This window comes from Grampus griseus (assembly GCF_964374135.1).
Source record: "Grampus griseus genome assembly, chromosome: 16".
Lineage (NCBI taxonomy): Eukaryota > Metazoa > Chordata > Mammalia > Artiodactyla > Delphinidae > Grampus > Grampus griseus.
In genome coordinates, this window is record NC_139010.1 from 31144961 (window position 1) to 31158630 (window position 13670).

Consider the following 13670-nt stretch of genomic DNA (forward strand, 5'->3'; position numbering starts at 1 on the left):
TCTTATTGCTGATTTTGGCAGCTGGAGTGCTTCGTGGAACAGGGCTGTGATGAACATTCTCGCTCTGGGGTTGCCTTTTGGGGTGAGTTAAGGAAAAGCATGAAAGTAAGTGGATTTGCATGACTTCCTCTTTAATCAGATGTTTCTTTTTATTCCCAACCTCAACAAAGCCAACCTATCATAGTGTACTGTTTATAGTCTAGTCTATAATCCAAGACCTTTTCAACCTTTCCCCCAAACCAGAAATTAAAATTAAAACCTCAATAGTGGTGTGGCCATGTCATTAGAAGTAATAGCACAGGGACTTCCCTGGTGGCGCAGTGGTTAAGAATCCACCTGCCAACGTGGGGGACACGGGTTCGAGCCCTGGTCCGGGAAGATCCCACATGCCGCGGAGCAACTAAGCCCGTGAGCCACAACTACTGATGTCACAACTACTGAGCCTACTCTCTAGAGCCCGTGCGCCACAACTACTGAGCCCACATGCCACAACTACTGAAGCCCACGTGCCTAGAGCCCGTGCTCCACAGCAAGAGAAGCCACCACAATGAGAAGCCCGCGCACCGCGACGAAGAGTAGCCCCCGCTCACCGCAACTACAGAAAGCCCGTGCACAGCAACGAAGACCAAACACAGCCAAATAAATAAATAAATAAGTAAATAAATTTATTTTTTTAAAAAGTAGTAGTAGCACAGTCACAGAAAACTATTTGTTGTTTTTTTTTTTCTTAATGACAAGTGTGACTGTATCTCCAACGGGGCCCCTGTCCCCAGACTGTAATTCTTAAATATGCCACCTCATCGAAATCAGTACGGAAGTTTTGGGGACATGTCAATCAAATTTCTCTCTTGGGATTCATAGAGGCACCAGAACTACTCCCTGGGCCCATTGCCTTGAGTAAGTTAGTCTTGGGTTCTTTATCAGGTAAAAATGATAGCTCTGAAATCTGATTAAAGAAATGGCTGTATATTGAAATCACTGAATCAGAGAGCATGTTACATATGACAAAACTGGGGCCCAGAGACCATCACTTGCCTAAGATACCGTAACTACTCATATGTCAAAATCAAAAATCCAGTGGTCCCTTAACTTCACACACCATCAAACCAGACTTGATGGGCAGAAACGCTGTTCGATCTGTCCTCCTCTCACTGTGGGTACATCTAAATCAAACAAGCACCACGGTGAAGAATGTGTCTGAAGATAATGAAAATCCATCTCCAGGAAGTGGGGTTTAGAGGGACTTTTTTTCCTTTTTTAAAAAATAGTAATTGTGGTAAAATAGACGTACCATAAAACTTACCATCTTAACCATTTTAAGTGTACAGTTCAGTAGTATTAAGTATACTCATATTATTGTGCAGAACCTTTTCATTTTACAAAACTGAAATTCTCTATCCATTAAACAACCGCCCCCCGTCTCCACCAGCCCCTGGTAACCACCATTCTACTTCTGTGTCTGTGCAACTAGGTGCCTCATGTAAGTATTGCAGGATCACACAGTATGCGTCCTTTTGTGACTGGCTTAGCTCACCTAGCATAATGTCCTCAAGGGGCATCCATGTTGTAGCACACGTCGGAATTTCCTTCCTTTTTCCAAATGGATAATATTCCACTGCAGGTAAACACCACATTTGTTTATCCATTTATCCATCGATGGACATTTGGGCTGCTTCCACCTTTTGGCTATTACGAATAATGCTGCTATGAACAGGGATGTGCAAGTATCTTCTTTTGGATATGTACCCAGCCGTGGAATTGCTGGGTCATATGGTAGTTCTATGTTCAATTTTTTTGACAAACCACCGTACTGCTTCCCCCAGTAGCTGCATCATGGTGCATTCCCACACACAGCGCACCAGGCTTCCAATTCCTTCACATCCTCGTCAACACGTGCTGCTTTCTGGGTTTTGAGGTAGTAGCCATCCTGGTGGGTGTGAGGTGTCCTTTTTTTCTTTAAACACCTCTCTGTCTTGCCTACATTTTCTACAGTGAATATATATACACTTAGGACTAAGGACAAAAGTGTAAAACACAAATTGAAAAAGAGATCTAACAGGGAAAATAGGGTTGCACACGAACTTAAGAAATGGGTTTCTTTTTTTTTTTTGTATTTACTTGATTGATTTATTCATTTCTATTATTTTTTATAGACAAAGTTAGCACCAAATATATATATATATTTTTTGCGGTACGCGGGCCTCTTACTGTCGTGGCCTCTCCCGTTGCAGAGCACAGGCTCCAGACACGCAGGCTCAGCGGCCATGGCTCACGGGCCCAGCCGCTCTGCGGCATGTGGGATCTTCCCGGACCAGGGCACGAACCCGTGTCCCCTGCATCGGCAGGCGGACTCTCAACCACTGCGCCACCAGGGAAGCCCGGTTTCTTTTTTAAGACAGGCAAAGTATCGACTTCTCTTACGGGTTCAGCTCGAGACACCATTCCTATACTCTTCAAGAGTCTTACCACCTGGTCAGCTGTGGCTGCCACAACCTATGAGGGAAACGGCCGTAATTTATGGGTAGCTAAAGCAATTCCTCTAAGCACTGGGAGGAAAGTGCTCCCAGGTGCACAAAGAAGAGAAACAGTGTATTAAGCGGTGGTCAGCTAATGTGGGTCATGAAAATCCCCGGCCCTCAGATAAACCCTTTCTTTCATCTTCCAAATCTTTCCTCCGAGCCTTCAGGGCCCTTATCTCTGAGTTCTCCATTGGCTACTCATTGCCCATCTACTTTTTCCCCTTCCAGAGCCACAAAAAGTCTACTTTCCAAAGTCATGTAAAGGGAAAACAAACTCATGCGGCAATTTCTCCCAAAGAGAAGAATTCTGCTCCTGCATAAACACGTACACGAAGAGGAAGAGCCCCCAGAAACCTTATAACCCCTGGTGTCTGGGCCACAGGGCCACACAGGCCCCACGCTAGCAGTTCATTAGAGGGAACTCACTTGAAAAGCTAAACTCTTCCAAAAGGGAAAGCGCTCTTCCCACTGGTCTTTATATAATGCTAATGCTGCAAACCCTGGGCATGAGGTCACTTGTCATGATTTATTCATTAAGACAAAGGGGAAGGGACTAAAAACAAAATCCATCCAATTACGTATTTATCCAGCCTCCAGCTCCCAGACGAGAAATTCTACTTTTCTTTGTGTCAACATCTCCCTCTCCCCCCTGCCCTCCCTCACCCTCCCCTCTTGTATGTTCTCTTTCTTTTCTGGTTTCTTTCTGCTCAGCAAAATAGGAGAAATGGCAGCAGTAGTGTATAGAAGCCCAGAGGAGAAGAGATAAGATGAGCAGTTGGAGAGGAATAATCTTCAACTCTAGGAGCAGCTGTATTTAAATGATCCAAAAAGAAACTCACGATCACTGTCTGTTCTCTCTCTCGGGAAGAGCCAACACCTAGAAAGCAGAGTCCAATGCGGGCTTCTTAACAAAGGATCTGCACTCTACATACATCTGGATCCCTGGTACTGCCCCCAAATCACATCTGCTCTCGGCCAAGCCCAGCACTGAATTCTGAAAGAAGCTGAACTGTGGAATCACTGGGCACATTCCAGTGACAAAGAGGCGACCCAATGGCTCAGGGATGGCCAAATCCTCACCCACAGCTTCTGACAAGACCTGACACATTGCACAGGACAAACCACCAGAACCAAGAGCCAGGATGGGCTGCTGTGTAAACCCTGGGGAAGAGGGCATGGAGAAACCTCACCGCCTCCGGGGAAGGAGGACATCAGGCAGTCACGAGAGAGAAAAAGAAGGTGGCTTGCACGGTAGCGACAAAGGTTAAGGGCGTTCTACATCTCAAGAACATTGCTGACACTTAAACCCACCCAGCTCTGGGCCTTCCTGGGCCGGATTTAGAATTTGAAATCTATCACCTACCAAGACATGTTCTGTGTGTCCTAGAAACAGCCGAGAAGCAAAGAGGGGTTAGTGCAAGGAGAAAGACCTTTCCATTCATGCTTAGGCGGGTTTGTGCCCCATGGAATGGTGGCCTCGGAAGGCCGTGAACACCCCAGTCCCCTCTGGAGATGGGGCCGAGGGCTCCCAGCACTGGCGCTGGGGAGGAGGTAGGACCCCGACGCCAAAGCACCTTTCTACCCCTATGATGTCACAACTCCACGTGCCTCTCAGCTTGCGAGATCAAGCCTCTATTTGTTGTCCACTAACCTGCAAACTTCAGTCCCTCTGCTCCTGGACTTGGCGGGAATCACCAAGAAAGAAAGGAAATCAAGGAAAGGATAAAGAGCGAAGGAAGGGACACAGCGTTTCTGTTAATTACCTTTGAAATGCCCAGCGTCAACCGGATCTCGTCCCCTGGAAAACCTGGTAGGGAGGCCAATGAAACAGCATAAAGAATACCAAGTAAATGAGATGTTTTAAATAATTTCGCTTTTGGCCATGTAAAGAAGCATTAGTCATACAGGTGATGAGATCTTATAGGGAGACGATTCAGAGGCTCGGCTTGACAACGTGAAGTATACCCTTCTGGACCTGGAGTGCCAATTACATTTCCAAATTGGCAATTAGACATAATGCCCCAAATAATGCCAAAAACAAAGCAAATTCCGTCTTCAAGCAGCCATTCTTTCGAAGCTGTCCTTCTGCTCCCTGCCTGACTCATCCACCTCATGGACAAGTGCTCATCATGAACAAATTCTTCTTACCCACCGGTCAGGGGAGACCGGGGTGGCATGAATAATTAAAATCCAGAAATGACTCAAGCACATCCATCCCTTTCACCCAGAGTTTCTCCATAGCGTCTAACAAATTACCCAAAAGAGCAGCAAAATGTATTTGCACCTACAACATTCCCGCGCAGCCTCCCACAGATCACTGTGGAAGGGCCCTCCCAACATATATCTGTGCTTGTATTTACATGACTCAGTTCCTGCCCTCAGGGGGTTTGCAGGCAACTTGGAGACCAGACATGAGAAGATAACTGAATTTTTCCATCCCTTCCATCAAACAAACTGGGTCTTATTTTTATCCCTAGCACCTAGCTTCGTTCCTGGAACAGAGGATGAACTCCCTATGTGATAAAAGCCAAAACAACAACACTAATAACCACAAGATGTATTTGAGGACCTACTGTGTGCCGGGCATCATGCTAAGTCCTTCATTTAGGCTGACGATGCTCATGATAAATGTTTATTCCAGGTTCTCCCCTTTGACGATGGAACAACCCAAAATGCACATCTCCAGGAAAAAGCCCCTGATGGTATGAGCTGTGAAAACCCCGACAGTATGTTGAGAAAAGGAGCTACTTCCAGCTTCATCTGCTGGGATTCTCGAGAAGTACCACTGGAGGGTGGCACAGCACAGTGCCGCACGTCTCTCCCCACTCCGTGATCAGGTCTTGAGCCCAATCCTTTCACATCCCTCCGCTTGGAAAAGCCCACCGAGGTCCCTATGGAAAATCAGGCTGGCAGTTTTACTGCCTGCTGACTTCAAACACCCCGGAGGCAGCAGCCAACAGCTGACTTCCCGGAGCATCGCCACAGTGCAGCCCTGGCTCCACCACGAGCCTCTAATTTTGCAAGAAGGTGGTTTGGCTGAGTTGCCATCCGGGACTGCGGAAAGTCCCCTGGCAGTGTGACCCACCGGCACGAGGGAGAGCCCACAGCCTGATGGGCGACGCACAGACCACACTCCCACAGATCTGCAGGACGCTGCCCTGGTCACCACAACCCAGCCCCAAACCAACAGCGCTGTGGGTTCCTAGGGAGCAGACACCCGAACAATCAGCTTTAGCAGGGAGCACCCAGACTGAACGGCAGCAACGCGGAGAGGCCTGAGCCGAGTTTTCTCCACCTGGCTGTCCAGGCACAGGGAACCTTCCTCTTCTCATCCCTTCCCACTGCTGAAGAGCTGAGAATTTCCATATTTAAAAATAGCCCTGTCTTCAGAGAGAGACCGCCTGGAGACTGAGGCTGGGACCAGATCCTCGCTTCTCAAAGCATGGTCTGCTCAGCATCGACATCACCTGTGGCTTGTCAGAAATGCAGAGTCTCAGGCCCCACCCTGGACCTTCTGAATCAGAATCTGCATTTTAATGGCTCTCCAGGTGATTCGTGTACATGTTAACGTGCGAGAGGCCCCAGAAGTAGATGGACTAAGATGCTCTCTGGCCATGGGAGGGAGAGATCTAATACCCCAACTGAACATCCCTTGAGCCTTCTCCCCGGAGTGCTGGGACACCCCTGTCTCTCAGGCTGGGGCCCCCGAGCTTCCTTCTCCGTGTGCCCAGGGCCAGGGTTCCACCCACTCAGAAGCATCTCAAAAAAAGGGCACTCTCTCGATCTGCCCCCTGCTGTGCACAGAAAGGCTGTGTGACTTCAGAGGTTCTGGGGGACGCTGACCTTGCCTGCCCCCCAAGCAGGTCTCCTGGAGACCAATGCTCCCCGCAGGGCTCCAGGAGCTGCGGCATCACGGCACAAACACCGCCCTTCTCACCGGAACCACAGAGGTGTCCTTGCAGGGGCTCCACAGCTCTGAAGTCCCGGGAAGGTGGGGCTGGCTGCTGTGATCCACAGGCTAGCACTGTCACTGCCACTGTGAGCTGGGACACCGTGGTTGCCCACACTGGGAAGGAGGTCCTGGCATTGGAATCCAACACCAACCTGACTGCTTCAGCAGCAGGCTCCTTTTGCCCTGGTCAGAAAGAGATACCCACAGCAAGCACTCTCTGTACCAGGCACACAGCGAATGTCCCCATCCAGGGAAGAAGATAGCGGTGAGCCTTGCCCTTGGAATCCTTTCTCCCCCAGGCCGAACACAAGGGCAGCTCTTGCTTTCCCCCTGATGCATGTTTGGACAAGGACCCTGGGCACCCGGAAATAGAGCCAGCGCGTGGCTTGCAGTCACCAGTATCCTCCTAGGAAATGCTATAGAGTGGGGTCCCTGCGAGTACCTACCCCAAAGGGCTGAGCTCTACGAGGACCCCCGGTTTACAGATGAGGAGACTGAGGCACAAAGCGGTGACGTCCTTGCCCAAGGTCACAGGCTGACTTCTGGGTGCTACATGGCGAGCGTGACACCTAGGCCCTGTTGCTCAAAGTGAGCACGGCCAAGGGCAGTTTAACCAATTCCTCTCCCTTGGGACTTCTCCCAGAACATGACGTGACTCTCCAAGGTGGGGGTTGCAGATATGCCCTGACTTACAATTTTGTTTCACAAGGTAACTGCAAGGGCAAGTGCTCCACAGAACACACTTGGGGAAATACTACTCTGGAGGCGATCAGGGTAAAGCTGGTCTGAGTAGAGAGCACCCTGACGGGGAAACTGTTCCATCGTCAGGGGAACAGGTCTGTGGGCTCTGGACTGGGGAGAACAGGGGTGGAATTCATCCTTTCTCAAGGGACATTAGACAGCCACACCTGCCCACAAAACCTTCCACTTCTGCTAGGTCTGCAGCTCCTGGAGCCCCACGATGGCAATGCTCATCCGCTGACTTGCCTGCCATCAGAGCACTAGCCATCCTGCCAAGCCCTCAGCCGTGGGGCCTTCCTAGGCTGCCCCTCCCCGGCCTGCCAGCCTCGCAACAGCCAAGAGCTATGAGCCCACATCTCAACCTGACCCTCACGGGTTGTCTGACCCAAGGACAACCGACTCCAGGGCCTAGAGGTCCCTTTCGGTTCAAAAGTTCTGTTTGTTGTAGTCTGTGCCCTTCCAGGGCCAAAAGTTCAAGGAATCAAGGAGAAAGTTTAAAACCTGCCACTTTGTGGAGCTATGATAGCTCCCATTTACAGGTCTGCTAAGTGCCAGGCGTTTCCTGGGTGCTGTATACCCAGCATCGTCACTCCTTACAAGAATTCTACAGGGGCTTCCCTGGTGGCGCAGTGGTTGAGTCCGCCTGCCGATGCAGGGGATGTGGGTTCATGCCCCGGTCCAGGAAGATCCCACATGCCGCGGAGCGGCTGGGCCCGTGAGCCATGGCCGCTGAGCCTGCGCTTCCGGAGCCTGTGCTCCGCCATGGGAGAGGCCACAACAGTGAGAGGCCCGCGTACTGAAAAAAAAAAAAAAAAAAAGAATTCTACAAAGTAAGCATCGTTAGCTTTTCTTACATGTGAAGAAACCATGCTTAACAGGGCTGCCAGCCACAGATGCCCAGCTAACAAGTATGGAATCCAGGATTTGCACTCGGGTCTGTCTGACTGCAGCATCTCTACGGAAGTGTGCATTTCCACAGAGGGAGCCAGGAACAAGAAGCAAAAGTTCTCAGGACAAGGGAAGGTCACCTGGAACTCCCCTGTGCCTGGGACCTGAGCACTTCTCCAAGGCCCCCCCTAAGTGATCCGAAGGAACATCTGTAGTTCGTCCGATGCAGACTATCTCCAGGATGAGATGAGGCACCAGGGCCAATCTGGAATCAAGAATTCTGAGGCACTGAAGTTTCCAGCCCTGATTGGATGATGCATCAGGCCAGACCCTGGGTAATTATGAAGCCGTAATGGGATCTGATGTTTATATTAGTCACGAGTCTAACAGAGAAAACGTGTTGTTTTCTCAGACACAGCCGTGGAGACAAACCTCCATAATTCATTATATGCAGACCAACCTTAATCAATTCCAAACTTCTACAGGGAGGACAGCTCCACCTGAGAGCAGGATGAGTCTATGACCCACAGCAAACCACAGCTCCATAGGAAGCTGGCCTCAGCTTCCCCAGGCATTTAAAGAAAAGCAGACTGTGGGCTGGAGGAAGAGCAGAAGATGGGAATAAAGACACATAAGCACTCCGAGGCTGGAGAGTTACAGAACATGTTCTGAGCTAGAAACTTTACCCACAGATCACCAACTCCTTCTACTGGCTTCCACTGAGTCCCAGAGCAGGAAGGGACATTAGCACTCACAGAATTCAATCCCACATTTTGCACACCAGGAAAGAGACCAGAGAGGTTAATCTACTTCTTCAAGGTCACAACCTTCTTCAGGCTGCCAGAGCCGCTCCTTGTTCACTACAGTCTACGACTGGCTTAGACCTTGAAACGTCACGGCCAAGTAAAGAGAGGGCTCTGATGAAACCCAACAGAGAAAGAAAAATGATGTGAAAAAGTACAGCAAAGAATATAGTACTGGAATGACTGTGCCCAAATTCCCAACTGGGGGAAAATGGGATTCTCCTTCTTCTTTATTTCCTAAAGAAATCCACATAACTATTCTTTTCAGAATAGTAAAGTCATTCACGATTTGAGATTCGGAGGCCAGAGGAACTAAGGATGAGATGCCTCATGAGGTACATCCAGTTTCAGGTTCCTTTAATGAGAAAGGATGGTGCAGTCCCAGAGGCCAAATGCTTGTGATGCTGGAGCTCCTGCTGAAACTTATTCCCCTAGAATTTCAGATGCTAAAAAGACCAGCCTTCCTCTGGACCCTAGCTCCGGGTCAAACCATCTTGGGGCTGAACCAGGATCAGGGTGAATATATCTGAGGGCTGGTAGAATACTAAAGAAAAGCAGCCTTAGTTTGCTTGAGAAACCCAACACTAAAATAATAATTCCAAACTGAAGCCAAATGCATTCTTCTGAACAGTGTCTTGATGACTACCAAATACTTGGAAAGCAAAAAGAATGGAAGACAAAAAAAAAAAAGAATGATTGCAGTAAAAAATACAGACCTCAAGAGTAGAAACAAAAGCTTATAAAAGGCCTAAGTAACTACTACTGGTCAAAATGAGATGGCTACACACGCTGTTTAATTGAGCAAATCAAGGGGCAAGTATTAAGAGATTCTGGGCATGTTTTAAAGGGGACTCTAATGGTACCAAAAGTGACGTGATCTCATTTTATACTGGCCTCACATCTTCCCAACCAACTGCAAGCATCTCTCATCCCAGATGATTCTTTGTAGAAAGTTCCAGTTTAGTCAACTCGGCATGTCTTGGAGCTACAAAACATAGCCTAATATCTAGGGATTGTTTTTTTTTCTAACGATCATTGCCAAAAACGTATTTTCTTGAGAAAAGTTACAGAGGTTATGCTTGGTCATCATTTAAGAAAGAGACTCTTTATGTGAATGATCCAATCAGCATTTCATCAGAAGCAATGCAGTAGCACTGATGTACCCCCTAGAGTAGAAAGACTTTAGAAGCTGTGTTTAAAACCCCAGGATCACAAAAACACTGAAACTTATTTTGACTCACTGAAAAAAAAGTTTTCATTATGATCTAGCCTGCCCAGTTCCTGAAGGATAAGGAGATCGTTAAAAAGTTCCCCCAAATCACTCAGTGTAGAAAACGTTTGAGATGCATGCAACTACAAGTTCTACCTCTAAGGGTAGCACGGAATCTCAGTAAAGGAAAAACACTCACAGACTAAAGACTGGTGGGGAGGCAGAGGAGAGGGAATGTGTGAATAAGAAGGCTATATGAATAAGCACTGGTCAGGAGGGCTAGGCAGGGCGCTGGGTCTAGGGGGTCTCGGGGTTAGGATTTTGCTTAACCTAATGGCTTCTCTGGAATGTGGGTGGTTTTGCACCTTGACAAGTAAGGAGAAACTGCTATGGCCAAGAAGGTAACTCCAGAGAAAACTGACGGACTAACATCTGGAGGTCTCCGGAGAAGTAGGAGGAAGAGGAAGCGAATGATGGCTTTTATTTTTCTCCCTTATTTCCAACACACCAGTATTTTCCAAAACACAAATGTGCTACCACAAAACACAGCTGAGCTCCAGCACCCAACACAATGTATAATTAATAATCAGGAGAGAGAGAGAGAGCGCGAGCTTCCCTTCACCCTTGTGTGTCACCCATAGCCCCCATCTTACCTACTCCCTCCCCGTAGCAATTAAGGAGGCTGCTACAAGTTGCTGTGCCCCGTGGAAGTTTGAGGTGTCCTCGGATTAACTTTATTAGAAAAGGTGTGAGCATTCCCACCGAGATGTGCCACGGTCTTGCACTGTTCCCTATCCCCCTTTGAGCTTCCCTCTCTCTGAAAATGCTGGCGCTGGTTAGTCCCCTAGGTTAAAAATTAGTCAAACAGAAAACAGCTTGGTCACTCTTTTTTCCAGTTCTTTCTTTTTTATCCTGCAGTTTTCTATGAAAAATTGCCCGCCACCTCTCACCTTCAGCCAGTGGGGGGGGGGGGGGAAGAGGACATCTCTAGGGACACGACGGCGACAAACCAGGCAGTCAGCCTAGCAACCATACATAAGGTGTAGTGAGCCTCGGTGCTGGTGGGCGTCTCTGCGCCAGGAATAGTTTAAAGCCGACATCCAGCCACCTCAAAAGCGTCGGGGAGGAGGCTCGCGTGAAAATCTCGGCCTCGGCGGGCTCTCGGGCGGACCTCCCGCTCTAGCTCCACGCTGCCGGGGGCATTTCCGGGGACCTGAAGGCGGTGGCAGGGGGGCGAGAATACAGATGCCGAAGAACTTGCGGTGGGGGTGGGGGTCTGCTCCAACAGTAGGAGAGGGAGGGGACATCAGTTTTGCGACCTCGCCACATTCCTAAAGTGGCAGCATCCGCGGGTTGCCTCCAAAACTGGGATGCATCTCCCCAACTTTCTCTCGCCCCTCCAGGTCCCCCGCACGTCCTCTGGTCATGTTCCTCCCCTGGGATTCCCTAGTCCAAAAGATGTTCTCCCTTTCTCAAAGGATTTTCCTGCCCTTCTGATTTTACGAACTCATCTCCCCAACAGGTTTCTAAAGTGCGGGCTGACGTGCTCCCCCTCGCCCACCACAAGGAGCCGAGCCCGGGCAGGTGAGCCGCGCGGAACACGCACCGAGCGGCCCCCAGCTTGCTCGGTGCCCGCCGAGTCGGCTCTCCCTACCTCCCATCCCGGCCCCAGCCGCAGCCACAAACAACCCTACAATAAACAAGGGGACGGGATTTGGCGTCCGCGTCCCGGAGCGCACCGGTTGGGGGCAACTCCTCACCCCCGGCGCGCCGCCCGAAGCCCCAACAGGCGGGCGCCAGGAGAGCGGAGGGAAGGGAAGGCGGCGAGGGGAAGGCAGGCAGGGATGGAGGGAGGCACGGCGCTGTGAGAAGCGAGGAGGTGGGCTGCAGGGGACGCCGAGAAGCGGCGGGGCTGGCGCAGGGGGGAAGCGGCGGGGCTGGCGCAGGGGGGAGGCGCCGGGGCGCGCGTTACCTTCGTCTTGCCCCCGCAGTGGCAGCAAACGGTCCACAGGTACTTGAGCGTCCGCCAGAGCAAGATGATGAAGAGGCCCCCGAAGAAAGTCACCATGGAGGAGGCCAGGAAAGCCCACCACATGCGCTGGCCCCGGCTGTCGCACGGCACCTCCATGGTCACTGGGATGATGAGCGCATCCATTTTGGGCTCGTGGACCGAGGACGAGGAGGAAGAGGAGGAGGAAGAAGAGGAGGAGGAAGAGGAGGAGGAGGAGGACGCGTCTAGGCTGAGAAGGTTCGCGTGGATATTGCTACTCATTCTAAGAGTGCTGCCTCCGCCGCCGCCGCCGCCGCCGCTGCTGCCGCCGCCGCCGCCACCATTTGCCATAGCTAGCAACGGGCAGCCGGCGCAGGGGCTCGGGGGAGCTCCTCCCGCCGCCAGCGCCACCCCGAACACCCATCAACAGCCATATTGCTGCTACTGCTGCCGCCGCCGCCGCCGCGGAGCGCGGGGAGGGGGCGGGGAGGCGCCTGGGCTCGGGGAGCTGTGCGCGACCTGGCGGGGTGCGCGGAGATATATACAGCGGGCCGCCGCCGCCGCCCGCCCTCCCCCCGGCCGCCGGCCCGCCCGCCCAGGGGGGAGGGGGACGGAGCGCGCGGGCAGCTCCCCTCCCCGGCCCGAGCCCCGCTAACCCCGGGCTGCGCGGGCCCAGAGCGCCGAGAACGAGGGGGCGCTGCGGTCCGCCCCCGGGCCCGCCCCGGCTCTGCTCGCCGGCCCGGTTGCCCTCCGCGTCGCGCCGCGTCGCGCCGCGCCGCCCGTCCGCGGTGCGCCACGCGTTTGCGCCGCGCTCTGGCCCGGGACCCCTCCCCGCACGCAGCCCGCGCAGCTAGCCCGCCGCTCTGGGCTTATTAGGCGGCGACTCGTTAATAATGCCTCATCAGCCCCCTCCCGGGCGCCCCCGCGCCAGCCCTCGTCTCCCGGCTGCGCTCGGCTCCCGCTCGCCGCGCCGGTGTGCGCCGGGCCCCGGCAGGTTCACCGCGCCCGCCGCCGCCGCCGCCGCCGCCGCTAGCCCATATTCCCGGGATCCCCGAGCCGCGCCGCCACACCGCTGAGCCTCCTCGGCCTTCGCTCGATCTTCCTCCCCGCTTCCTCAGGCTCCTCCTCGTCGCCGCCCGAGCCTCTCCTGCGCGCGCCCCGCGCTCCCCGCAGCCGCCAGCAACAGCAGCTGCAGCAACTGGAGCGGGAGCGGGCTCAGGCCGCCCGAACGGGAGGGGAGGAGGTTCGCCGCGCTGGCTCGCCTCGGCCCCGAGCTGGGCAGGGGGCCGGCAGACCCCTTGGCGACGGCCTGGCACGCACCCCTGAGCTGCAGTGCGAAAGGTAGAGAGCCCCAAATCCAGGCGCGGAACCCGACACCTCTCTCCAAGGTGCTGCGCCCCCAGCCGAGCGCCCTGGGGGACCCGAGGAGGATGGCCGCGCGCCCGTGGCAGGCCATTTTTCCCAAAGGAGCCCCCAGTGGGGAGGGGAGAAGTGACCAGCTGTTGATTGCACAGGCCGGACGCCCCAAGCTCCTCGGGCTTCGGGAGTGAGGAGGACCCTTCTCCAG

At 52.6% G+C, this 13670-nt stretch overlaps 1 protein-coding gene across 4 annotated transcripts in view; it reads right to left on the bottom strand.

Moving 5' to 3' along the window:
• Positions 1-12486, bottom strand: part of KCNMA1 (potassium calcium-activated channel subfamily M alpha 1) — a 747855-nt gene extending 735369 nt beyond the window's left edge. For all 4 annotated transcript variants that reach the window (XM_082673143.1, XM_082673145.1, XM_082673144.1 and 1 more), the window contains exon 1: positions 12086-12486. In XM_082673143.1, the coding sequence (XP_082529269.1) occupies positions 12086-12454 (369 nt within the window). In that variant the 5' untranslated portion in view covers positions 12455-12486. The remainder of the gene's footprint in view (positions 1-12085) is intronic.
• Between the last annotated feature and the right edge of the window lie 1184 nt (positions 12487-13670).